Consider the following 27979-nt stretch of genomic DNA (forward strand, 5'->3'; position numbering starts at 1 on the left):
GCGAAGCGGGCCCTTGCCGGAAAAAGCTCGCACGTGTCCAAGCGGGGGAAGGTTCCTAGGGGGTCGCGTGGCTTGTCCCCTTCGCCAGCTGAGGCCATGAGCTGCCCCGTCACCTGCGCTGCTTGGGTTCCTCGCGGCGTTGCCAAGGAGACGCCCGACAAGGTGAGCGTGGAAAGCGGCAAGCGGCTTTCCTTCCTGGCACCAGCTGTCTCTGAGCACCTCTCTCGTTAGTCAGATGCAGCAGCGGTGCAATCATTTACAGGGCTAACAATGCAACGAGGGAGCTTTATCAGTGTTCAGGCAGGAAAATGGTCGAAAGAGAGCGAGGGCGAAGCCAGTTATCGTCGGCAGTTTGTAACAACAGCGCTGTGGAATTTTTCAGCGCGAGTCCTGTACGAGTGTATTCAGAAATAAGGCCCGTCGAGCTAAGTAGGGCTTACTCCCGGGTGTGTGTGTTTGTATTGGGAGCTTAAGTAGGCTTGGGCGTGTTAAAGTGTCGGAAAAGGTGTTGGATGGCCGCAAAGACTGTACGAATAGAGAAGCCATATCTCCTGTCTCTTGGAAAGTATAAAAGGCAACGATTATTAGGATATGCTTCTTGGATTGCAGTGCCCTTCTGGTGAGACATGTCCTGATTAATACATTGTGGTATATATTATTATACTAAGTTTATATCCTGTCTTTCATTCTAAAGTTTTTAACGTGACTTAGAACAACTTCTGTTTTCATGTAAAATCAATCTAAACCCCAGCAAGGGAATATTGTAAAAAAACCCCCAAAAAAACCACTGTTGCCTCTTTTTCTTTTGCCCCTAATGGAGCCACGTTGCTACTTTTACCATTTTTGCCCCGTTTCTTTTGTGTAACATCTCTCACCCACTAAGCCTTGGCCCAATATTTACTTGTAGCATTCAGCATTCTTCTTGTTTTTGCTTGAGGATTACTGAAGGGGCTTTATTGGAAAAGTATCTAGTCATAATGAAAAGTTGCATAGAATGTGGATATTTGTTGCTTTGGGACACTCCAATTCCAGCTTGTCCACCCAGTGCCTCTCATTATTGGAAATATTGTTCTAAGGTTACTGCACAGCTGTTCTGTGATGTTATTGATGCTCAGTTTCCATTTGTTTTCAATGGCCTATTTGATTGGGCTGAGTAAAAGCATGCTTTCTAAAAACTCAAGGATGCTACTGTCAGACAGACTACCGTATGTTGACAGAACCTCTTTACAAACCTATTCAAATGTCCTTTTGGGGGGAAACTACGGTACTTGGCATGAATTAAATTGTAATTCTGTACTCTGTGTTTTCACTTTGCAGGTTCATCTTGAAAGAGATGAATTGAAACGCTTGGTCTCTGAAGCCAAAGAGAGACTGCAGTAAGTTTTGGTAATACTGAAGCACAAATTAGGGGAAAGTTAATATATTGTAGGTCATATCTATGTGAAGGTTTAATTTGTTGCAAAACCCCTGATGTTTTTAATCCTAGACAGGTTAGTCTAGGAACTCAGCTAGATTGGTAAAGAAAAAGTGTATTATATGTGTTGTATATGTGATATAACACTGTGACACCAGGTGGTGATGTGGAGTCCTGTCTTTCCCTACTGGTTTTTCCTGTATGAGTTTGTAACTGAATTGCTGCTTTGACGTGCCTAGATCCAGCCTAGGTAAACTGTAATTTTACTGCATTCCAGTACTTGTCAGGTGGACAGGTTAACAGAGTGAGTTGAATAAGAACATAGTAAGAGCTTTCTGGATCAGACCAGTGACCCATCTAATCCAGTATCCTGTTTTTACTGTGGCCAACCAGATGCCTGTGAGAAACCTACAAGCAGCAACTGAGCACATGAGCCTTCTTCCCTTCTGTGGTCTCCAGAAACTGGTATTCAGAAGCGTTACTGCTTCCAACTGTGGAGGCAGAACATAGCCTTCATGGCTGGTAGCCATTGATATCTTATTCTACATGGATGGTGAAGCATAGAGTTGTATAAGTGAGAATATAAAAGAAAATAGTTTCTTGTGTATTTCTAGGTTTGGTCTCTGTTACACCTTTGCACATGTTCATAAGACATAATAATTTTAAAAGATTATTGCTCATGTGTTACATATTTGTACTTGATTTCTGCAGAACTTCTCTCAGCCCAGGATAGCAAAATAATACTGTGTTCTGCATCTGCAGGAGTAAACCTGCCACGAGCAAGGATATGAATGTTAACTTTCACATCCCTGCTTTGTAACTTTTTTGGTCCATAGAGGAAGCAAAACATTTGAAAACAGTATGGGAGGGGAATAAAATATAGCTACACAAGCTGAGGATGCCACTGTGTATAAGGTCATTGTGAACCTATGAACTTGAGTGATGAGGTGGCTTATATGGAGGGTACTTGATTCAGTTTAGGTGCACACAGGTTCCCTCATGTTAGGAGGAGAGTAAAAGCCACAGCTTTGGCATTGTGATGTTTGGCTTGTTAATTTCTGCCATTAAGGTGGTTGCTGCTGCTACTCAATACTAATACACCAGTGAACCTCAAGGAAATAGGTGTGAGACTTACAACTGAATCCTATCCGTGTGAATGCTTACTTCACTGAGTTCAATGGGATTTGCTCCACAAGAAGTGTGTTTAAGACTTGCAGAGTCAGTGGAAAAGAAGTGATACGGAATTGTGTGTTAGTGACTAAATACTAAGTGGTAACATTCTAGTGACATTCAGTTGTGCAAAGTATGTTGTACTTTTTCTTGCATAAAGAGATGCTAGTGATGATGATGAGGATGAACAGGAAGAGACTTCAGGAGGCACCATGGATGTTGCTGATGCTGAGGCAACTAGTTCAGCTCCCAACAATGAGGACCACGAAGAAAATGAAAAGCTGGATGACAACGAACTGGCAGAATATGACCTGGATAATTATGATGAGGAAGATGAAGGTAACATGTTTCTGTGTTTCCTACCATCCACCAGCAAATTCTTCACAAGTTGTTGAAATATGTTTGCTCTGAGTATTGGAAGATAGATCACAAAGGGTCAATGTTTGCATAGGAAAGAGTATAGAGTTGAAAACACCCCACAGGAATTAGTACTTTTATGAAGTCAAGGGAAATGGATTTATAGGTTTTATGGGCAAGGAGCTTCATTTGAAGTGCCACTTGACTTTCATCTGTTTTTGATAATGCAAATGAGGTTTGGGCTTCACAGGGTTTGGAAGATCAGAAAGGTCTTCATGGACAGGATAATCTGCCTTGTGGAAGGATCCTCCAGTCCCAGGATCCAAAAACTAAGAATTTACCTGGGAATAAGGCACATTGATCTGCCAAATCTTTTTCAAAAGCAATCACTCTTCCCTATTAGGACAGGATGGGGAAAATTTCTAATAAATGGTGAAAAAAGCTACTGCAACTGAAGCACCAGAATAAAAATAATTAAGTATCCATTATCAATGTATTCAATTTGGTCTTGAACCCAGATGCTCTGTGCTCTAAACACTTTTTCTGTAGGTGGATATTTTCTCCTCTTTACACTTAAGTTGGTTCATAGTAAATATATTTCAGTGACTTTTCATGAAGCTCCAGCTTTTAAAACTTTGTGGTGAAGGAGAGCTGTGCTTTTTGCTAAAATGCTGTTTTTTTAAAGGCAGACAGTTTTGTGACAATTGAAATAGCATTTCATTGTTCCATTATAAAACCTTTTATGTTTTCTCTTGTGCTTCATTTTGACCAATAATTTTTACTAAGGAAACTGTTGCTTGCTAAGGTTTCACATTGATTTAAGTTTGACTTACCTAGCACAGTCTGCCATGTGAAATTGTGAATATTCTTTTACAGGCACTGAGAGTCTTGGAAAGACCCTAGCAGGTCTCACAGTGTACGGAAGCAATGAAAATGATCCTTACGTCACTCTTAAAGATACAGTGAGTACTTTTGTTAAACAAAAGTGGAAGCAAAATTCTTCCTAGCTGTTTGATCTATTCACATCATGCAGTGGTACCCTTAGGGTTACATGTGCATATAGCCTGCATATTTGTGTATTGGGTTTTGTTTTACTTCATATGGTGTCTAGTTATTTAACCCACATCCCTTGTTACAGAAATATTTAAATTTGTAAAGAATTGGTTGAGTTTGTTCCTTCACTTATAAGTATAGCCTCATTTGGAACACCTTACACTCAAGACCAGCTTTTTGAGGTGACTCTGATTTCTCACCTTCATTTGTATTCTGTGTTCAGGGTTCCTTTAATTGACCTCTGTTGATGGTCTTCTCTCTAGGCATGAAGTTAGAGTGATGATCTTCTGGTCCCTTTCAACACTGTCACTTACTTTAATCTGACTGCATTTCCTACTTATTTGGGTCTAAATCCCAGTGAAGTCAGTCAGGAAATCCCACTAACTACGCATATTAAATTTATATACTGCTCTTCATCACATAATAAAAGCAAGGTAAACGCACACATGTGCACACACACACACACACACACACACACACAAAAAAAGAATCATATTTTTGTATGATTCTTTGACAGTTTTGTCTGAAGACATTCTACTTTAGCCTCTGGGAGGTTTGGGGTGAGGTGGATTATCTTGCTACTCTTTTTGTATGCTCTGTAGTGGTGCTATTCTGAAATACAGGGGAAAGGGGTAGCAGGGATGAAATGTAATGGTGCATCTTGACTTTATTATGACAAAATGTATATATAATCTGTATATGTAGTAATTTTGTTAGGTATGTGATAATCACAACAACATTACTTGATGTTTCAGTTTTGGGCACTGATATCCCAATTATTCCTGCTAATCTTCAAGCTCTTTCTGAATTCTTACAACTAAAATCCTAACCCCAGTTACTTGGGAGTAAGGCCCGTTGTATTCATTAGGACTTACTTCTGAGAGAGCATGGTTAGGATTGCACCCTTATTTATCCCATCAGGCACAGTGCTATTTTTGAATGCTTATTGACCCCTATATTCATAGAAGCTTAAGCTAATATCAAAAAATCAAGCCACTAATTTAGTACACCCAAAGCAATTGAGATTTTGTTCCCTCGGGCAGCAGTTCACTGTATCACATGGCAACTGCTTTTGAAACTGGGGAATTTCAAGAGTAAGTAGCTATGTGGCAGGGGAAGGGGAAGCGGGTGGGGGCATACTGGGCATTCCCAAGTGTTTGAACGCACCTAAAATAGCCTTCAATTCTGACCATTGTGTACAGCAGTGTTCTAACACTACTGAGCATTCTCTTTTAGGAGCAATATGAGCACGAAGACTTCATGATTAAGCCCAGTGACAACTTTGTCGTGTGTGGCAGAGTTGATAAGGACCACTGTAGTCTAGAAGTTCACGGTGGGTAAAGCCTTCTTGCTTTTAATATAGTGCTAGCAAATATTTGGTTTATCTGGTATTACGGTCAACTGCTTCTTTTGCCTATTGATTTCCATCATCTGAAAACTAGTTTAACGTCAAACATTGCCTTTTACAGTTGCAGCAGGGGTAGGGAAATTTTTTGGCTTGGTGGGCCAGATCTGCATCTGTTCCCATCCTTGCGAGCTGACTTTGGCAGATGAGAATCGCCCAATGTCCTTATGAGTCAGGGTGGTTGATAGGTTGGAGTCTGCAGACCAACTGTGAGTCCAGCGAGAGAGGTGTTTCCTTGCGGCTCAGGATACTCTGATGTCCAAGCCCATATCGGAATGAACCACAGAGTGGATCCATCTCTTCTTTGTAGCTGCAGTTGCCAGAGGAATCTTCCTCTGAGGAATCCTGGTCTAGGGCCACAGCACCCCTGAGTTGTCATCTTTCACCTTTGCTTGCACTATTGTTTGCACAATGTGTTTCTTGCTCGGGTTGGTTAAACTTGCTAAATGCAGAAGTCAAACTGTTGCTGTTGACAACACAACTTCGTGTCTCGCTAACGACTCTAGGAGACTTTGTCAGCAACTCTGCAATACATCAGTTTTCCCTGCCTCCTACAAGGGACTATAGAAAGAGGGAACTTGTCAGGTCACAGTTCATGCCTGTCAGGCTTGAGTTGTAAGTTGTGTGGGCCTGACATAAAGTAATTATACTGTGGTGCTGAAGGATCTTGGAAAGTGCTTTCACATACCTAACATTTGGGTTTTTTCAGTACTTGGTGCACACTGGCATAACTGCATGTTTGCTTCATATTCAAGGGTCTGCTTTGTTAACCAGTCTACTTTTTCTTCCTGCACAAGCGGTTATTATTATTATTATTATTATTAAGCAACATACCGGTACTTATGAAAGCTTTCCCAGCAGAATGGTCTCTGCCATGGGTGTCTCTTTCATTTGCTGCTGTTTTCTGTGTTTTTAGCTGTTATTTAAAGCTGTTTTTATCATATTGTGTGTCACCTTGACATATGCGGAAGAAGTTTAAGATGATATTATCGACAAAAACATAAAGTATATAAATTACAAAATTTAATTTGTACAGTTTATAACCATGAAGAGGACTCGTTCTACGTCCATCATGATATCCTCTTATCAGCATATCCTTTGAGTGCGGAATGGCTGAACTTTGATCCTAACCCAGAGGATTCTGCAGGTAAGTTAACTGCAAGATTTTTCTAAATTCCATTTGGTGCTTTTTTGGGTAGCAGTTTTGGGACATCTGGCCAGCACACTTCCCTGCCTCTTCCCTCCCCCCAAAAAAATCTTGTTTTAAAAGACTAATGGCTCAGGAATTGTATGCATTTCTATACCATCCTTCATCATGCAGTCACCATGCGGTGTACAGCATATTAAAACACACTGGAACATAAACCCAAGGAAAAAATATGAAGTAAATGCAACATAAAATAGAGGGCGCAATTTCAGACAGAGTATACAGCTCTTTACCTCCCAAAGCCTAGTGAAAGAGGTATATCTTCACCTTCCTTCTAAAAGAGTATCTTAGTGGGGAGACTGTTCCATAGTTTAGATCTGCCACTTAAAAAAAGCCCTTTTATGCACCCCTATACTGCTGGTATGGTCCCTCATTTTTTTATCTTGTAGAAGCTGACAACTGCTACTTATTTTGTTCTGAGAATTTATGATAATTCCTCCAAGTAGCTTTTAAATGTGTGAATTTTCACCTTCTTGTATTTATATTGAGAAATGTGTGCTGGATTTGGATGTAGGCAACCTAGGTTCAGATTCCCAATTGCCTGTGAAATTCGCTAAGTGTCTTTTGGCAGATTATTGTATCTCTGAAGGCATGCAGGATACAAAGACAATGATTAAAATCCCGCTCTGTCTCACAGCATATTTTAATTGAAATATATTATGACAATACTATAGGGCTGGGGAACCTGTGTATGTTATATATGTGCCTATTTGGTAGTGCATAATATGTGTGTGTTTAAATACACAGAAAAATGAACAAGTATCTTTATTTTCATTGAGAAGTGGTTAATTTACTTAGACATTTATATCCTACTTACCTATGGTAAACCGATAGAAATCTAACACTGTGAATTCATGAGATGACCTGATTTAAAAAATTGCAATCCTGTTGAGGTAGTTCCATGAGGAAATAGCAGACACCAATGTGTTAAAAAATGTGTAGGATTCATGAACTAACTCCTGATTATCATGGGTGTTCCTCCATCAGGGAATTATGTTGCTGTGGGCACAATGAGTCCTGTTATTGAAGTGTGGGACCTTGACGTAGTGGATAGTTTAGAGCCAGTCTTTTCCCTCGGAAGCAAGAAAGCAAAAACGAAGAAGAAGAAAGGGAAAAGGGTAAGTAAGCTGACTTTATGATCAATATCATAGTCAGTAGTAACCATTTGGGATGAAAGCCAAAAGGAGCTGCTCATTTTCTGTGCTTACACGTTGCATTTTCAAACCATTGGATATATTTGTTATTTACAGACCCACCGGACAGTGGTTTTGTTTCTTTTGGAAACAGTTTACAGATACCCAGGGGGGGGGGGTTGATTGATCATGTTTGGAACTCAGTATTGGAGAATTGTCATAACTCGTTAGGAGCGCCTCTATGCATAGGTCTGAACAGAGAGAGGTAACTTGGATTTAATTCAGAAGAGTTTGGGTGGGACTAGTTCCCAGTAGACTGTGGTGGAGCACATGGTATGTGTGCAGAAGGCCTAGCGTTCAATTCCTGGCACCTCCAGGTAGGACTGGGATAGACTTATGTCTGAATCCCTGCACAGCTGCTGCCATTCAGCATAGGTAACAGTGAACTAGATGGTGGACAACTGGTCTGACTTGGTTTAAGGCAGCTTGCCATGTTCCTAAGTGGGGCAAGAGAATATAAACTGAAATTGCCTCAGAAGCTGTAGGAACTCTCTGGACCAGGGCTGCGTGTCTTGAAATGATTGGGCCTAGGTCATTCATGTTAATATTGGTGGGCCAGCTCCGAGTAGGATCAGCACTGGCTACAACCCTGTGCTTTTTCCATGTTTGCTGCATGTAAAGGAGCATTGGAATTAATTGGTTGCTTGAGCATGCTTGCTTATTGAAGTAAATGTGGAAGCTATAAAGGACTTCTTAATGTTTTTATGTAAAGAACGCGTCTAAAGAAGACAATCAAGAAGGGCATACCGATGCAGTGCTTGACCTTTCATGGAATAAACAACTTAGGTAAGTAAAAATTAAAGTAACATAGCTTAAAGATAATTTGTAGAAATATTTGTGTGTGTGTGTATTCGCATACTTGCGCACAGTTCAATATCTGTTGTTATTGGAAATTTGTAGAAAATAGATTTCTGCCCTCGCTGTGCCATAGATATTTAAGGGGGAAATTAATCTATGTGGGAAAGAGAGATTTGCACCAATTTCTGGTGTAGATTTGTATTTTATTTCTCTGGAGCTCCATTTTAAGTCCTTTTCAGATATTAGGTCTAGTCCTCTGTGTGTAAAAGGCTGCACAGGGGGTGAGGGGCAGATCTGCAGTGCCCATTTGTTAAGGCATGTACAAACCTGTGCTTGTAGATGTACATTTGAATGTAGAGGTAGTACCTGCTGCCACCTCCTGTGTGTGTGCAAGATTAGTTCTAATGTCTAAACAAGGTTTTTGTGTTTCTTTTTGCTAGGAGTTCACCGACAACTTTAATTGCTTTAGTTTTTTTTAGTGTCTCCACTCTCCAGAGGTCCCCATTCCAGTCTGACAGTCTGGTTTATTAGGAATCATGGTTATTAGTTGCTGCAGGACAATTGCAGCAGATGGCTCTTAGCTCAGATACTTTTTAATCAGCAAACCACAGGGCCTTGCCCTTTTAATAGTCTAGCTGTTGGCTGTGAGACTAGGTAGTGTTGGGTAAGTAGTTGAAACCTCTGGCAGGTAGGGAGCAGCAGGCTGGTCTTCTTCCTCTTTAGCACTAGCTTGCCCCTGGAATCTCCTACCTTTTTGGAAGTTAATTAAACAGTTTAGGAAACAGAACTACATTACCCATTAAGATAGGATGCTGGGATCAGGAAGCAAATTGCATCCGGCCTTTGCCAATCTTAGTTTACTTTTGTAATGCAGTCAACATACCTTTCAAATACTAATATAAGCCATTAAAAATGCATATGCATTTCAGTGGCTGGAATGACTGCTTAAAACAATTGCACCCTTTTTGTGTTTAGGCAGCGCTGTTTTGTATCTCTGAGCCTACAGCAGAGTTGAAAAGAGACAAAAATGGGTATGGAATGGGTCTACACTTGGGCCACTGGGCCTTCACTTTGTTCACATGAATCCACACACCTCTTTCCTTCAGATCTGTGTTGGCGAGTGCGTCAGCTGACCACTCTGTAATTATTTGGGATATGTCGAGGGGCACACCAGCAGCAACGCTTTCTCTTCACACAGACAAGGTATGTTGACGATTCCAGAACCATAGACTGTAGTATTTCTACAACAACACAACAATAGAAATGTGTGGCGCATTTAAAGTCTAGCATAAAATACACTATAGGCATAAACTGCCATGGACTTGGGAACCCATTCCCCCCAGTGTTTAACTTTTTACCAGAAAACAGCAAAGAGAGCGCCCACCAGCCAGTTGGCTTCATAGAAAATCTGTGTGACCACTTTACTGGTAACTAGGTTAATCAACTTCTCACTGCTTTGCTGGCAGTACATTTAGCACCTGTGTGGCAAATGAGAGTTTATTAAGGCCCCCAGCACAGAGGAAGTTTTACCTGCTGCATTATTTCAGTCTTGTAGTTCTTAAGGACAGGAGCCCTGCCTGAAAAAGCAGTTAGAACTCTGGGTGTATATCAAAAGCAAGCTCTGGTGGTATGTTCCTGCTCTTCTCCCTTTTGGGAGCTGGCAAGATGAATAGTGCCTTTCCATACACTCCGTTAATAGCAGAGCTTTCCAGGTGTAAGCAAGATAATGGTAGAAATGTTTTTATAAGCACTTAATGTGATTGAAGGGACACGGTCATTCCTTTGAGTTTTCATTAGTTCTTGATTTAGATGGAAAAAAGAAATAACAGGTTAGAAGAGGTATGGAACATGAGGTACTAGTCAAGCAAGGTTTGATGACCTGAGAGAAATTTTGTCTGCCAGTTGTAAAACTGAAATGAAACAGATTTTGAAAGAGTTGTTTTTGTAAAAATAATCAGATTTGAATGTCAGCAGACAAACATGAAGTTGGAAAAAAGCAGTTTTGGGTTCAAAACCTCAAATTAACACTTCAGTCATACCACTTCTAATAAGAGTAATCAAATCCAAAGGTGGCTGGAGCTCATTCCTTTAATAATGGCTATGTAGATAGGGGTGTTTCAGCAGGTGCTCTTGTCTTAATGTTGCTGCAGGGATGAAAAACTGCCTCTACTGCCATTTTCTGTTCTGCTGTTTAAAATCACAGTAGGCCTGCCATCCCTTGCCTCTGGTAACGCTAAGTGCAAATACCACTGAGACAGGTTTTAGCAGTATACGAAACAACTTAAGTTTCACAAACAAAATATAACACAAAGGAAAATGCCTCTTAATTTTGGGTTTCACCTTTAGCTACAATTTTCTTAGAAGGGTAGGTGGTGGCAGCTCCGTGGTAGAAATTGACCTCAACTATCAAATTTGATTAATCTGGTGAAACACTATTTCAGCTTGTAATGCTCTCCATCAGGATGTCTACATTGCAGAGAGATGAGTGCTGTAGGAATGCCTGCTTGCTCCTGTCAGAAACTGTAAATAATAAAAGTAAATGAAATTCTTGGCCAGGCACCAGGACTCTCCTTTTTCTTTCTCCAACATCCACAACTTTGATTCATTATTTATTTTGCATGCTAAGGAATGGACCTATTTTGTTTAAAGGTTGCAGGTAACCAGATTTCCAGAAGGCTGGCATTACACAAAATGAGATCATATACTGTATATATTGTGCAGCTGAATTTCAGTTGAACTGTGTTTCTCAAATCGTTCTTTGCAGGTGCAGACGCTGCAGTTTCATCCTTTTGAAACACAGACTCTCGTCTCTGGTTCTTACGACAAGTAAGGAAGGACATGTTATTCTTACACTGCTCTACTTGTACAGTGTAGGAGCTGCATGATTGTAACAGGAGCACAGAAATCATAATGTGGCACTAAAATCACTTTTTGCTTCAGTGCAGGGTTTGGCTTATTCTTTTGTTAACCTTATGTTGTCCAATACACTGGTTTGGTTACACTTCCTTCCTCCGTGATCTCTGAACGGTAGTGTTCAGTCTGATTTTCTTACCGTTACAACCTCTGGGGTATGCTATGCTTTTCTCAATTACTTAACCTAGAATTAAAGAGCTTTTGAAAAGTTTGGCACGGGCGTGGAGGGAGAAGGTTGAACAAAAACTATCTGCATTTGACCAAATAAAAGAACTTGATACCCTGCTTGAGTCAATGCTCTGATTCAACTTTCCAGATCAGCAATTTTGTATGACTGCAGAAGTCCACAGGATAACCATCGAACCTGGCGCTTCAGTGGGCAGGTTGAAAGACTGACTTGGAATCATTTTTCCCCTCACCACTTTTTGGCAAGTACAAGGTTCCCTGTTCCCCTTTTCTGTCTTGTGTTTTCCCCTCTATGTGTGTATTTACACTTCACCCAATGGAGGTCCTTGAGACTATTTTTAACATACAAAATGAATGGACAGCAAATACTCAATTGGAACATAGTGCCACTCACAAAAATCAAACTAATCAGCAGGCTTGAGGTCTGCTATCTATTGCTGTTCCATTGCACCTGCTACCAACAAGCTCTGCCAAAAACAAACTTTCACCAATGGTGATGGGCCAGACACAGTCCCCAAAGTCTTTACTGCCGCAGATGCTGCTCATCCGCACCCCTCTTTTGCTTCTGGGTATGGCTTGTGTGAGGCCTGATGGCATCATTTGTGGGGCTGAGCTTGACCCAGGCATTTCCAGATATTGTCCTATTGATTTCTTCTGCTTTTAACAGTGCTTGGAACTGTTTTCTCTAGGCCAGCACAGAAGATGGATTTGTATACTGTCTGGATGCTCGTTCACATAAACCGGTATTTACAATGAAAGCTCATAACGAAGAAGTATCTGGTAAATTTTCTGTTTCTGCCCAAAACAAATGCTAGGTCTCATTTCTATATACAGTATATCCAATATAAACCGGGATGGGGGTTGGTTATCCTGTATAGACATGCCGGAGACAAACATGTACTTGCCATTGTGTAGTGTATAAGAGATGACAGATGAAATAGGAAATCTAAGATACCTTGTTTTTACCAGAGGAAGGGGAAGCAGTGATTGTTTGGTTGGTACTGCTAACCAAGGACTTTGATGAGTCCTCAGTGTGTGCCCTTAACTTGAAAAGGAGAGAGGGGTGTGTGTTCAAGATAGCAATGCTCTTATTGGGTCCCAAACTCCAATGTTTTTTATTGGGTCAGTAGGTCCTCTGGCAAATATCCAGCCTTGCCAACCTCTAGGCCTGCCCTCGTTATAATGCAGAACTTGGATTTTAGCTCATTGCGATTTCTTTTTTAAAAGTGCTACAGTAGAAATGTGTGCTTGTTTTGCAGGACTACAGTTAAGCAGCCAGATTAAAGGATGTCTTGTGACAGCATCTGCAGACAAATATGTGAAAATTTGGGACATATTGGGAGATAAACCTAGTTTGGTTCATTCCAGGGACATGAAAATGGTAATTCCAATCTTTCTGGGGGGGAAACCCAGTCCTTTTAGGATTGTCTGGCATATGGTCATTCAAATGAATCAGCTGCACATCAGTCTTAAGAATTATCTAATGTATCAGGAGTTTTCCAGAGTTTTAATTATTGCACACTCACAACACTCCGCAAACCTGTTGAATGGAAGGAGTATGTGGAAGATTTGGAAGTGGGTGTAGAATAAAATATCAAATAAATAGTACACGTCCAACCAAAACTGATTGTAAAACAAATTCTAGTATTATAGGAAGCACGTGTATTAAATATGAACATTCAAAATACTGAAAGATCAGTAACTGTATTTAGTAGAGAATATGTTGGCCCCAGGGCAATGTGTCCAAAGATTATGCAAGTTGTAGGCCAGCAGCCTCTGAAAGCCTATAGGTTCCTCATTCCTCCTTTCAACTATTGATACTATGATTCCTATGCAAAGTTTTATACACTAGTTTTGGGCTGGATATGTAGCAGGAAGCTGTAGCAGCACCTGTCCATATTAAGCATAGGAGAGATAGGTAGCTGAGTTTCCTGGGGATCATAAACTAATTATGCTTTGTTTTTTGCCCACAGGGTGTCCTCTTCTGTGCAGCATCTTGCCCAGACTTACCATTTGTTTATGCCTTTGGAGGAGAGAGACAAGGATTACGTGTTTGGGACATAAGCACAATTTCTGCAGGTGAGATTGTTGTTTATATCTGCATTTAGTTCTAGTTGGCATGTTCAATCCTGAGAAAGTGGTGTTTTGACTATGCAAACTGCCACAGGAAAATAGGGTATAAAATGTCAGAAATGATCAACTTAGCATCCCCTACCATCTATTACCAGACAGTACAGAGATTACTCCAGCTGCTCCCAAGTGTGGTAGAGAATACTCCCAAGGCTTCCTGAATTTCTTTTATAAATGAGGGAAGGGATTGTCAAAGGTGTACTGCATCTGTGGATGTCATTGCATTATTTCCTGGTTTAAAAGAAGTGTGCAACAAACACATTAAGATGGCTTACATGGCAATTGTTAAAGGCCAGAATTTATGTAGTAGTACTAACAGAACTACTCTTCTTATTTGTGTTACAGTGAATGAGGTGTTTGGAAACCGACAGACTGGTAGTTGCCACATCAAGTTCTGAAGCAAAAAATTCTGCTAGTGGATGCAGCAGTGATCCAGATGCTGTAATGGAACCATGATCTGGTATTACATTTTGCACTGTATAATACAAAGTGAATATTGATACCATGACTGTGCCGAAATGATTTATCTACAGCTTGGAGGATATTGGGCAAATCTAATCTTACAATCTGTTAATGTAAAAGCTTGAGCTGCCCATATAAGTTTTTCTCTCTAATGAGCAGTAAACAGAAAGGGAAATTACACAAAAAACTGGCCTCAACACTTGGTTTTCATGCAATGTATTCATTCTTTAGGAAGTGAAGATTTTAAAATATGTATCTAACTTCATCAAGAAGTCCTTAAGTGGTTCTAGGCCAAGTGCTTCAAGGGGGGAGAAAAGATTCCTACATCAGCAGAAAAGGTTTGAGGAAAAGAATGGTAATTAATGCATGCATTAAAAAGCAGTGTTTTAATTTTTCCATAAGGAAACAGATTTTAAATTAATCTTCATTCCATAAATATATTAGCAGCAGAACTCCCCAAAATACATGGTTATTAGTAACCATACAGGTAATACCATATGGCACTATATACAGCAAATTGCTGGCTCATGCTAAAACCAAATCTGCATTATAAGCATGCTTTCCTCTATTGATCCCATACTGTATATTAACAGTCTCATATGCAAATACTAGTTGTCATAATACATGGGCAATTCATTGGTGTACAATGAATATTGATTTAAGTAAGTTCATATTGAGCCCAAACTAATGTATACATCACCGGGGGGGGGGGGGTCAGGGCACTGTTCTGCTGTGATGGGATACAAATCAAATTTATTAACTGTAAATGAGGGTATCTGCTCTTGTTCCAAGCAGCTGACTAGAATACAGAGGTTTATCTGCCAGTTTTTTTCTTAAGTCATGCATTGCACTTCAAGTGTGGAAACTGCTACTGGTGATTTGGTTGAAGTGGATAGGTGATAATTTTGTTTTTATGCTTCTTTGAAACCTCTGAGTGCATACACCATTATCATAAGGGGATGAGATCTGGTCCTTGCCCAGAAATTCACTGTAGTGTAATAAACATGATTTTAGGAAGCCGAGTCGATTTATATTTTAAGTCCTCCATTTCTTATTTGTGGCAAGAGAGTGCGTCATTTGTCACATACATGTTCGTATTAAGCCTACAGGTGTCACTCCTTACAGAGTTTATCAATTCCTCTTCCTCTGAAGAATCATCCTCGTCATCTTCCTGGGCTGAGAGACTGGAGGTTGGTCCTTTACAGATTTTTAGGTGACGAGTGAGATGATATTTTGTTAAATAAGCCTTGGAGCATTTTTCACAGACATAGTCCCGCTTTCCTTCATGAGAATTTAAGTGTTTCTTTAGATGGTTTGTCCTCAAGAACAGCTTCTCACATTGGGGACATTTAAGCTGGCGTTCTCTAAACAAGGAAGAAAATATGCATTTTTAATTATGATTGAATGGAAATACAAATACATAACCGACAAACACTTATTGATCTGGTTTGCATGTCACCAGTTGAGCTAAGCTGTGGTTTAAAGTAGGGCTGGGTGAGGCACCAGGGTGAAAATGCCGCCACTCTTAACAAAGGAGCTGAGGTGGTTTCACCCCAGCACCTCATGGGGTTGGAGCGATGCAGCTTGTTCCCAGTGCTGGGAACAAGCTGCCACCACCCTGGCTCCTTGCCTGAACTGCCTTCTGCTGCTCAGCTTTGGGGGGGGGGGGGTAGGAGCAGTTTAATGGAGCCCCACAGGGCCAGATTTGGGGAGCAGTTTAAAGAATTCAGGGATGAACAAGCTGTATTGGCTTGCTTCTCCCTCTGCCACCAGCGGCTTATTTAAATTTCTCCATTAAGAGGCGCCTGGATGCCTGCCCCTTAGTGGAGAAGTCTTAAGAGAACTCCACCTCCAGCCTACACAAGCTGGGGTGGAGGCTTTGTTAGACTTCTCCCCATGCCAAGGCAGGTCCGTGTGCTTGCCTCAACCACCTCTGCCTAGGCACAGGTGGGCTACCTTTTTCTCCCAGGAGAAGCAGTAGCCCGCCTGTGCGAAGGCAGCCTTGTGAACAGAGCCTGAGAGGCTTTGTGCACTTGGCTGCCATTGCATGGGAGGGCGGTCAATTACCTTGGGAGTAAAAACACAGCGCTCCCTCTGTTCTGCACAGAAGAGAGGTGCGTAAGAGACAACACCTGCATTTCTATAGAAAATCTGATGTTCTAATTATCTTCCTCCTGCAAATTACCTACTGGGTATGTGTGAGCACATGCTGTTTGAGATCTTGCCGTCGCATGAAGAGTTTGTCACAGTAATCACACTTGAGGTTTTTCTCCCCTGTATGGATAACCATGTGAGACTCCAGGTGGGCCTTCTGAGTAAAGGACTTTTCACAGAGAGCACAGCGATAATTCTTCTGACCTGTAATTAGTTAAACAAGGGGTATAAGACCATTTTACATTGTTCCTTCCACCTAACTATATGAACACTTTAAAACCAAGCCAGCAACAAGGAATGTGGGGCAGCTGCATGTTCACATGTCAAGGAGTATGTACCCCTGAGCTCTCCTCACATTTTACTACCAACAGGACACTATCATCCTACCCCAGTGTGATCCATCACAGTGCCACACAACAGTCCTTCCCATCATGTTTCCTCTTTAGAAAAATGTTTCAAATCTGGCTAAAGGCTAAAAACAGCATTTAGTCAAATACGTATTGAACAGAAACGGTAAATTGGGATAGAAGGGGCTACCAAAAAAGCATGCAAGATAATAAAGCTCATTTCCATATGTTCTTTCTGTTTTGTGCAGGGGACTTTAAGCAGGGCTCTGGGGCACAGTATGCAACAGCTGGAACTTTGCATACAATGTTCATTTCTAGTGAAAAAGGCTTGGTAGGAAGGAGGAGACACTGCAGCCCACAGATGCTGCCAAATATAAAAAATTAACCAAGTCACTCAAACAAATTTACAGTTTCTTTCACAGAAAGAAAAAACTATGTTGAGAACTCATACTGAGTTTGCCTGTGGAAATTTGTCCACAGCAATACAGTTCATTAACAACCCAGGCAACTCAAGTCTTTCACATTATCAACTCTAGAACTTTAAGGTCCTCACTTACCTGTGTGTATTTTGAGGTGTGTACGAAGATTGCTAGGGTCACTAAAGGCTTTGCTACAGAAATCACACTTGTGTGGCTTCATGCCCATGTGCCCCATGAAGTGAACATGAAGCTTAGAAGGTGAGATGAAAGCTTGAGGACACATGGAGCATTTCCACTTTCTCTCCTTACTGTGGCCTGGTCCATGGTTGCTGCTGTGCCCCTGGCTGGGGAAGTGGCTGTGGATGTGACTACTCAGGTGGGCCTTGAATTCTGTGTAGGAAGCACATTCTTTTCCACAGTGACAAGTGTGCACATCAGGATGCTCAGGAACACCTTTAACACAAAAACAAGATCTCAGAGTTTCAAGCACCACAGCTCTCACATACTTGCAAGCTTGGCTCTGCTTAAAGGTGACTGGTCTTCCCTTTTTATTCAGTCTAAAGCATTTTGCAGAAACAAAAGAAGAAGAGTTTGGATTTGATATCCCGCTTTTCACTACCCAAAGGAGTCTCAAAGTGGCTAACATTCTCCTTTCCCTTCCTCCCCCACAACAAACACTCTGTGAGGTGAGTGGGGCTGAGAGACTTCAGAGAAGTGTGACTAGCCCAAGGTCACCCAGCAGCTGCATGTGGAGGAGCAGACACGAACCCGGTTCCCCAGATTACGAGTCTACCACTCTTAACCACTATACCACACTGGCTCTCAAAAGACAAGAAAATAATCCTGACTAAAAAGAAGGCACAGAAAAAGTTACAAACTAGTAGCTTTGTGCAAACAAATGGTCAGATAGTGCTGTAAAGCCAATAATGTGCAAATTGGGCATTACAGAGTTTCTGTTCCTTGGTAACTGATGTTGAGCAAGCTTCAAAGCTCATAACAGCTTCCCAGCCTGCAAAATAACCCAGCTTGGCAAACATTTTGTAAAATACCTAGAATTAGAATTCCACATTCTGGATATGAATAAAATTAGAATTATGGAGCTAAATCCATTCAAACATAGCTCTGATAAGAGGCAAACTGAAGGCAAGTGGATGTTTAAGTGCATCAAACTGCTTACCGATCTGTCTGGCATAATCTCGACTATAGTAAAATAGAAGCTCATGCTCTGGAGGGATATCACGTGAGGTGCAGAAGTAAATCTTTCCATCATGAGGATAAGCCACCAGATTTTGTTCTTCCCGATTCCTGTTATATGCAGGGAAGAGGGGAATCCAATTTAAATGTGACCAAGTATTTATATTTATTCTATCAATATTTCTGGAATGCTTAACATTCTTAGTACAAGCTAATTCAAAATAGTAACTGACTACTTTTGTAGCTGTCAGAAAAAGAAAAAATATTTCCACTGAATGAAGAAATGGAGCTGTGGACCTTTCTGAAATTCAGCTTTGTAATACTACTCATTTCCATCCTGGAGCAGACAACCTCTTTAGAACAGGGATGGGGAATGTGTGTCCCTTCAGATGTTCTTGGACTCCAACTCCCATCGGCTCTAGGCAGCATGACCAATAGTCTCATTATTCCCTTGCAAGATTCAGATGTCGCTGTTTTACTTTTAAGCATTCCCAATGTCCACCTCTGAACTCCTGGATCCTATGTTTTTGACACCCTGCATATTTTACTCCCCGTGACTTGCAGCCCATTTCAGGAAAGTCTGTTGTGAGTATGCACCAAAACATTTGACCCTTTTTGCCACAAGCCTCTATGCCAAACAACACAGCCGGAAGCTTGGAAGTGGAGGAAGTTAATTAGTTGTACAGTGGTACCTCCGGTTGCAGACGGGACCCATTCCGGAGCTCCGATCAGATCCCGAGGTTTCCGCAACCGGAGGGACTGCTTCTGCACATGCGCACATAGCGGCAGACCGCTTCTGTGCATGCGCGTGCAGCGAAACACTTCTGGGTTTGCCATTTATGTTACCCGAAGGTAACGTAAGCTGAGGTGCTACAGTACTGGTGAAAGGTTTAAGTGGGCCTAAAGGGCAGAGCAATCCTATGGAGGAATGGATGAAGAATCCATAGCCCAGCTACTGCTCCACAGCCTATGCCCTGTTTCCAACTATGTCCAAGACAGAAGGGGAAGCTGTCTCTGTCCCCCTCCAATTGATCACAGGAGGGTATTAACTAACCCAGCCCCGGAGCTGGCATATTTTTGGGACATGTCAAGTCAACAAAAGGGGCTTAGGATCTTGTAATATATAGTTACTGACTCACACTTGTGTGCATGAAAGGTGAACCTGAGCTCAGGTTGCCAGCATGGGTGTGTTAGTATTATTTTTATTATTATTATTTAAACCTTCAGTGGGGAACCTATTTCAGTCTGAGGGCTGCATTTCTTTCTGGGGACCTGACCAAAAACGCCCACCCACCCCACTCACACAGGAGACCAAAGAACACCACAGCCAACCACAAAAGAACAATCACGCCCCACGCCAACCCCGACCTCTCTCACCACTAAAGGAGCACAAGCGAACAACAGAGAACCTGCACAGACAACGCTGACACCAAACTCTACACATATTAAGTAAAACAGAAACATTGTCACTCTACCCCACCGATCTCCCCATCCCACCCACTTCTCTCCCTAATGTCTCAACAACAACCGATTTGTAAAAATGTTATATGGAAAAATACGAGAGAGACATTGCATTACCTTTGTAAATCAAGAAAATCTTTAATAAAAATATTTTTTTTAAAAAAAGTGGGCAGAGCAGTGAATGTAAAGTTCACCTTTCTACAGTAGGCTAGTTTCTATATACACACACAAACACACCCCTACCTCTATCCTCCATTTATATAAATGACATGGGAGTTCAAGGATACAATGTAGTCAAGCAAAATCACTCGAGGGTGAGAAGCAAGGCAAGTCGGGGATGTAGCTGGGGACAGTCCCAGGGACCAGACAGCAAGGATTTGAGGGCCCCATTTGGTCCCTAAGCCTAAAGGTTACATTGCTCTAAGTGCCCCAAATTCAGATAGTGTCTCAAAAGCCAAAACAGCATTTTCAGTTGGGCCCAGAAACCAGTGTAGTTCTATGAGAACACATTTAGTTGGAACAAGTTTTCTTGAATTACACTTTTGAGTCCAAAATATTGGACTAAAACAGGCGTAGGCAAACTCGGCCCTCCAGATGTTTTCAGACTACAATTCCCATCATCCCTGACCACTGGTCCTGTTAGCTAGGGATGGTGGGAATTGTAGTCCCAAAACATCTGGAGGGCAATTTGCCTATGCCTGGACTAAAGCAGTTAAAGAAAGCAAGAGTGCTATTTCAAGTAAAAATGGGGGCAGAGAAAAGAGACAGAATGATAAGGTTCTGATACAATACATGGAGGAATGCATATCATACCAGTATGACTGCTTCACTAAGATACCTAACCCTGTCTAAGTGTATCACTTTCTCACCTGGCTTTCCGCACAAACATCATCCAGTTACATTCATTTTCATCAGTTGTGATGATATAGAACTCCAGGACATGGTTGTGGTACATCTGATGAGAGAAAAGTAAGACAGAAGTGCCAGTTGAAATGTTTGGAAAATCTCTCCACAGAGACTGCCGCTGCAGCAGCATGGAAGAAATATTGCAGCCAAGACTTTCCTACAGTAAGTCACAGGAGCATTTAGCAAATTTCTTAAGTGCTGGAAACAATCTAAAAAGATGGGATAAACTAAGCATGAAGACATCATACTATGGACCATCCTTTATTGGAGAATAGCTTCATTTCTAGAAGCACATTCTCCCTCCCATCCGGATTTCCAAGACACCATGATATGAACCTTTGTAAGGCACTATGTGCTAGAGCTCCCTGATATTCCTTGTGGATGAAAGGAAAGAAGGATGAGGCAGCTATGAAGCTCATAGTGGTAAACTCAATTTTGCCTGCTGTGCAGACAAGCCTTAAACAGATGTAGGGAACCTTTGGCCCTCCAGATGTTGCTGTACTAGAATTCCCTAGTCATTGGCCATGCTTGCTGGGGCTGATAGGAGCTGTAGGTCAGCAACATCTGGAGAGCCAAAAGCTCCACACACCTTTCTTAAGAGAACATTCTTAAGCATTATAGCTAGGGAAAAGGAAGGCAATTCTCTTGAGCACTTTTTCAAATCTGAAAATGGAATATTATACCTACAGATACCACTTAACTCAGGATAACTTGCCACTTTTCTCACCATACCCAATGTCATGTTGCCATTTTTTGTGCATGCACACTAAAGAAGACAAGGCATACCCAAGATGTCTTTTTTGAACAAGGTTCAATAATGAAGAGGAGGACATGACAACACAAACTGACCTTCCAAATGTGATTGGCAGCTTTGTCTGTCCAATCTGCTACTTCCATGGAGTGGCTCTGCTGCCCAATGAGGGGTCCAAAGCAAGTGCGTACAGGAATAGTTTCTCTAGCCAACACACCTGCCAACAGGTTTAAAAACAACAACCCACTGATTACACATACCAAATCCCAACACCACCACTGCAAAGACGTAATGTTGAATAGCACTCAGAGGACTACTGCTAAGCATCAGCCCATGAAAGCATCTACAAAATGAGATAGTCACAGGAACAACTACTATCACATAACACTCTTGGGAGTACGCTCAACTGTTAATCACTGCATCAATCTATTTTTCTTCTAATATCAAATCATTTACTTTCAGTCGAGTTGTGAAAGTGAGGTCCTGACCTCCTGCGCTCATTTAAGTTTTCAAGGCACTTCCTGCAAAAATAGAAAATTCTTATTTCAGAAACTGCAGAAGCAGCCAGGAATACAGCAAGCATCTCAGGTTGCCAATTCTTTGCACAATTAGAATAACTAGGTTCTCCATAATCTCCCCAGTTACTCTACTAAACATCTCTGTCCAGGCTGTTAATTCACACGCCAAAAGAGTGATGCCTTAAGGCAGAGGGTTTTCAACAAAGGGGTTCCAAATGTACTGCTGTAGGAGAGAGATAGGTCATACTATCAGTTCAAGGAGACACACCCACCAGACCTGGATGGTGTGGCACATGAATGTAAGCTCTTAGAACAGGGGTAGGCAACCTAAGGCCCGTGGACCGGATGCGGCCCAATCGCCTTCTAAATCCAGCCTGCGGATGGTCCAGGAATCAGCGTGTTTTTACATGAGTAAAATGTGTGCTTTTATTTAAAATGCATCTCTGGATGATTTGTGGGGCATGGGAATTCGTTCATATTTTTTCCCCAAAATACAGTCCGGCCCACCACATGGTCTAAGGGACAGTGGACCGGCCCACGGCTGAAAAAGGTTGCTGACCCCGTCTTAGAAGATACTCCAGGATCTCCTGAAATGCACTGAGGTGCCGTAAGAGACATGCAAGGGTTCTGTAACAGGTTAGTCATTGCAGAAAGTGTCTCCTCAAGATACAAAGTTTGAAAGTCATTGGCCTCAAGGCTTTCAAGCCCTTTATGAACATTGCAGCAACAATGTTATGGCAGTTTGAGTGTAATTAAACCCTTGCAAAACAGAGAAGATTAGGCCAAATAAAAGTTGCTATTTTAGCGGATCTGGAGCTGTGTTTTCAAAAGCACAAGTAACTAAATATAACATCATAGGGCTTAAATGAAACATTTAAAGAGATGGATATAAATACAACCAATACGTTTCTATGAATGCCCAGGCCTAATTCCACTAACTGATGGAGTCAGAGTTTCATTGCCAAAGTTTATCTAGTGGCCATACCCAAGGAGGAAGATCCAAGACATGTTGATAACTGACAATACTGCCCACCTGAAGAGAAAAGGTGACAATCTCTATTAGTGTAAACTAATGTAGCTTTGCAGACATAAAAAATACGCTACAGAGAATACTACCTATTGATAATCTTGCATTGAGTGGGAGTGAAATGACTTGCTGCTATACTCTTGATCTTCTAATTATCAACCTTCGCCTCCAGATCAACTACCTTCCTTATGGAGCTGCGAGGTACTAAAATTTTATAGGGCTATTAATGTAGCTAGGTTAACTGTTCTACATAAGAAAATGCAAACATGGTGAGGAAGCAGATGCTGTTGGACCCCAACTCCCATCAGCCCCAGGCCAGCATGGTCAAGAGTCACAGATGATGGTAGTCCAGCAACATCTCAAGGGCCACAGTGTAGCCACCCTTGATCTAGGCAACAAGTCTCGACAATGTTATTGCTTTCCTCATTAATCACTTAATAATGAGCACTGGCACAATATACAAATACCTCCCACCATTCTCTGGCCACAAAACAGATATTCTTGTCTTGTACACCCATTTACAAATGAACTGCCCAGACCCAATTTCTTTCCAAATGCCACCTTTTAATTATCTTGTTTTCCACCATTACCATATGAGGTTTTATTCACTTGGGATCTCCTTTTCTCTCCCCAATCAACCATACTCCACCTCATAAAAATCTAGTTAACGGTATCCTTACCAACTTCGGCTCCCATGAGAGACTGGCGGATGACAAGCTGTTTCGGGAGAGAAAGCCTGGCTCGGCTCTCGATTGGGGTGTCTGAAACAAAGGTCACAGGCCCGTGATCTGGACAATCAGATGGGTAGGCCTTGTCGCAGAGTGTGCACCCTGCAGTTGAGGGAGGACACAGAATATTGGGGATATTGTTACTGTAGCAAGTCAGCCAAGATGAGGGTGTACAAAAAGTCAAGTTACAAATAGTTAACAAAAAGACCCTGCAGTCTTCTTTTTCTAATACTCCACATTTGTAAATGACATACCCAGCTCTTTGTGGAAATAAAAAATTGCCTTCAAGTGACCAAGGCAGAAAATATTGCAGAAGCTGGGTTTGCTCAATTTTTAATTTATTTATTTGAGAGGGGAAATACACATCATTAACATCATAGCTGTCAACTTTTCCCTTTTTTAAAGGGAAATTCCCTTATTCCGAATAGGATTCCTCGCAAGAAAAATTGACAGCTATGATTAACATAGGTCTGCACGGACAAGACCAATTTGCAAGAGATTAAAATGTGATGGAAAGACAGGTTCTTTATTCTTGAGTAGCAGGTGGAGGTTAACAACAACAACAATTTATTCGACCGTCAGTCAGAACACAATCATTATCCATACAAATTTTTAAAAAACCTGAGACAACTCAGAGGGGTTTACACTAAAACATACACTAAAAGTAGATTATACATAAAGACCCACATCGATACTATTGATTTTAACCTTACGTCGTTTAAGGGCCAAAAAAAGAAATTTGGCCACCTCAAAGGTTGTGGTACCAGTAAAATTATTCATCAAAAACTAAACCTGACATTCTCGATCTACCAGGCTAAGGTGGCCTAAGAGTGGAGCTATCAGTTTTTGTCTAAGGTCTACATAAAATGGACAGGTCAGGAGAATTTGTTCGGTTGACTCAACCATTCCCAAGGCACAGGGACAGACTCTCAGAGCATATGGGACTCCCTTGTATCTTCCCAACAAGACCGCTGTTTCCAGGACGTTTAACCTTGCTGCTGTGAGGAGTCTGCGGTATTCCACATACTGGATTTCCACCAGGTAAGGGGCTGGTGAATTCTGGAAGATCTGCTCCCCTAAAAACATCCCTGGTTTCACACAAGCAATGTCCTCTTGTCTAGCAATGTCCCTCAGTCTTTGAGAGGTGGAGGTTAATTATTCCTATGTGCAGCAGGGATAGGGAAACAAATGGAAGGGTGCTTACAAATAGACATAGTTTTAGTTAAAGGAAAGCCTGTTGTGGGAACATAGCCACTTAAAAGTCAAGACACACAAACTTGAACCAAGTTTTTCTTCCAGTGCCTAGCCCAACAGCACTAACTGACAAAAGGGTCCACCAAACAGGAAACCACCTTGTACCTTTCTTTGGGCGGAGCAGATTTTCAAGAGACCTACTTCTACTGTCTTCTATCCTGATAGAAACTGTTTTGATTTTAACTTTGCAAGCTAATATTGTAACCTGCCCCTGGGCCTTTATGGTGAAGGGTGGCTAAAAATGTCTCCAAATAAAGTGCTAAAAAGGGAAACAGGTCTGTTCTTTTTTTTTTATAATGAAGATAACAAAGCACTAATAATAATAATAATAATAATTTATTTATACCCTGTCCATCTGGCTGGGTTTCCCCAAAGAAACATGTAAGCAGGGAAAACACTTGGGACAATTAGAAGGGGGGAGGGGAGGGCAAAGAACAATTGAGCTGCATTCACTTTAGAGCCTGTATGTATAGATGTGAGGGGAATGAGCAGTGGCAGCAGAACAACCCACACCCACTCCCGTGTCTAGGTATGTCTGTATGCACTATGAGCTGAAAAAACTTGTCGTTTTTAGTAATCTGGGAGGGAGAAATCAACTGGGCTGACAAAAAAGGAAAAAATATACACCAAAGTGTTGGTTTCTTTAAATGACAGTTCTGTACAATGTAAGATTTAGCCCAATTTCCTCCAACTTCTGTAAGATTTCTTTTACAGTTCAGCTGGACTCTGCCACCAGAAGTAAATACGTTTACTGCAAGAAACCTTCTACTTTGCAATGCAAAAAAATACCCAGAGACTGAGGCAAGCATACAGTGACAAGCACTCACATATGGTAAACAAGGTAGCCATGTTCTCCTTGTTTGAATTGGAGTCCTCCAGCTGCAGCGATGACGGCACAAAGGAAAGGTTGTCCGGGGAGACATCCACATGAGTTTGTCCCATGGCTACTTCTTGGCTTATGGAGGTCACAGGCTCCAAACCGAGACCCACTTCATGTAAGGAGACAGATTCCAGGGATGTGAGGTTGTGTGAGGTAGAAAGTGCCACACTCACAGAATTGCTGTTCATGGCCACCGCATGAATGGAGTCGCCAAGCGTCCTGTCAGATAGACCACTGACACGGCCTGCAATGTGGTCAGGCTCCATAACAACAGGAAGCTCCAAGCTGCTACCATGAATAGGGAGGACGCCATTATGACCTACAGTGTCTGTGGCTAAGCTGCTATCCACAGCTAGAGGCTCATGACTATGGCTTCCATTTGCAATCTGTGAATGATCCCCAGCCACATCACTCATTGTAAGTTCCTCAGCCATCCTGTCAGTAGAGATTGGGCTGGTAACCCTCGAAACACTTTCCATGGAGATTGTGGTATCCAGAGCTACCTCATGGCTGTCGTTGGGATGCAAGCTTTGGGTGCTGTGTGTGTTCACTGAGCGGGAATCCATGGAGACAATGCCTGGTTCGAGACCCACCGTTCCATTGGGCTGGTAGGGATCTAGGCCTGAAGGGTTGTTGGAGACAGATAAAGCTGGATTACTATCAACATTTATATTGTTGGGGTGGATGTACTGAGGTGGAGGTCTGTCAGCTAAATAAGATAAAAGACCTGAAGAAGGGGAGAAAAGAAAAAGAGAGGGGAGAAAAAGAGAAGAGAAAGTGAGAAGAGGATCAGTTTGCAGTAAAAAGTCAAGTTTCAAGTGGCTGAACCTAACAGCAATCTATATGTACAAATAAAAATCCAACAGTTCTAAATATCTAATAGCCAACATGGTGAATTCCAGATGTTTTGGACTTCAAACCCATCAGCCCTGATCACTTGGCAGCACCTGCTGGGCCAATGGGAATGTAGTCCAAACATGCGGAGGGCGCCATGTTGTCTACTCCTGTTCTATAGGCTGTTGCTCTTTAAAGCCACCTTGAACTCCTTTGGGATGAAGGGCAGGATATACATTTAATAAATAAAAACCCCAAATCATGAAAAAGTTAAGACTCACAAATAGCAATTCTATGCAGTTCCAAGATTTCTCAAGCCATGTGAAAAAAGCAAGGCATATGACTACAATTCTGCGAAAAGCCTGCTTCTGTATATGACTAATGGTTAAACATTTTTTAAAAAAATGGGAGAGACTTAACAAGTTTTTAACCCTTTCCCTGAAATATATATCCAGCCATCTAACCCACAGGGGCTTGCAGAGCCAACATTATTATTCATTTCCCCTGCAAGAGGTTCTCCCATAAACCTTCCTCCTGAATAAAGACTTCAATCTCAACACACGTCTCCATCCGGCCGCACTACTCACCAGGTAGAATGTGTCTGAAGTAGCTGCTCTCCAGGTGAGGGTATGGCGGTGGAGGTAGGGTATAGTTTCTCTCTGGTATTCCACACATCACTCCCCGATCCCCAATGCCCATTGGAAGCATCAGGGACAGAGCAGAAGGTAAGGAGGGCCCCAAATTTGGAATTGCAACTGGTAATCCTAGCAGAAACAAAATGCAAATAAAATGCAATTATACAGCCAATAAATTAAGAAGAAGCATGAGGGAGATTAAAATGAGGAGCATCATTGAAAGTATTGTTTTCTAACCACAATGGGGAAAATGCTTAAGCTTCTTTTAATAGTTTTTCACCCCTTTTGCTGCTGTTCTTGGGAGTTGCTTCTTGTCACAGCACAGCTCTGCAGTGTGGGTGGACACTGTGTTTTTGGTAACATTTCAAAAACATTCATATAACTGAAAGTGTGTGGAATTGCCACCAGGATCCCCAGGTGCCAAGCTATGGTGGCAAGAGCAGCATAATATTAGACAAAGGACCAAAGAAAGAGCAACTTGAATAGAGGAATGCAGGCCTCCAACTTTTCCTAGGCCTGGTCAGCTACACACTTTCCCCTAGCCTAAAAGCACAAAGATATACATAATACAAAAAAGAGTGTT

At 41.7% G+C, this 27979-nt stretch overlaps 2 protein-coding genes across 6 annotated transcripts in view; one reads left to right on the forward strand and one right to left on the reverse strand.

Annotated features, from left to right (window-relative positions):
• Positions 1 to 15305, forward strand: PWP1 (PWP1 homolog, endonuclein). The gene is given in 16 exon segments (XM_033163172.1): positions 1 to 162; positions 1318 to 1376; positions 2745 to 2923; positions 3818 to 3903; positions 5231 to 5327; positions 6436 to 6546; positions 7594 to 7724; positions 8512 to 8585; positions 9704 to 9800; positions 11362 to 11423; positions 11827 to 11938; positions 12386 to 12476; positions 12956 to 13077; positions 13670 to 13775; positions 14172 to 14193; positions 14195 to 15305. Coding segments are annotated over 16 exon segments (1503 nt in total). The 5' UTR covers positions 1 to 96; the 3' UTR covers positions 14283 to 15305.
• The window catches only part of PRDM4 (PR/SET domain 4), an 18005-nt gene continuing 4685 nt past the window's right edge, over positions 14660 to 27979 (reverse strand). The window contains exons 2-11 of one of the 5 annotated variants that reach the window (XM_033163167.1): positions 27349 to 27525; positions 25875 to 26654; positions 23746 to 23895; positions 23024 to 23071; positions 21619 to 21737; positions 20733 to 20818; positions 18386 to 18513; positions 17347 to 17661; positions 16478 to 16646; positions 14660 to 15652 (exon numbers count right to left, since the gene is read on the reverse strand). In XM_033163167.1, the coding sequence (XP_033019058.1) occupies positions 15340 to 15652; positions 16478 to 16646; positions 17347 to 17661; positions 18386 to 18513; positions 20733 to 20818; positions 21619 to 21737; positions 23024 to 23071; positions 23746 to 23895; positions 25875 to 26654; positions 27349 to 27525 (2285 nt within the window). In that variant the 3' untranslated portion in view covers positions 14660 to 15339. The remainder of the gene's footprint in view (positions 15653 to 16477; positions 16647 to 17346; positions 17662 to 18385; positions 18514 to 20732; positions 20819 to 21618; positions 21738 to 23023; positions 23072 to 23745; positions 23896 to 25874; positions 26655 to 27348; positions 27526 to 27979) is intronic. The other 4 variants (XM_033163169.1, XM_033163166.1, XM_033163168.1 and 1 more) reach the window with 4 other exon arrangements.

The sequence above is a fragment of the Lacerta agilis genome, chromosome 10, assembly GCF_009819535.1.
Source record: "Lacerta agilis isolate rLacAgi1 chromosome 10, rLacAgi1.pri, whole genome shotgun sequence".
Taxonomy (NCBI): domain Eukaryota; kingdom Metazoa; phylum Chordata; class Lepidosauria; order Squamata; family Lacertidae; genus Lacerta; species Lacerta agilis.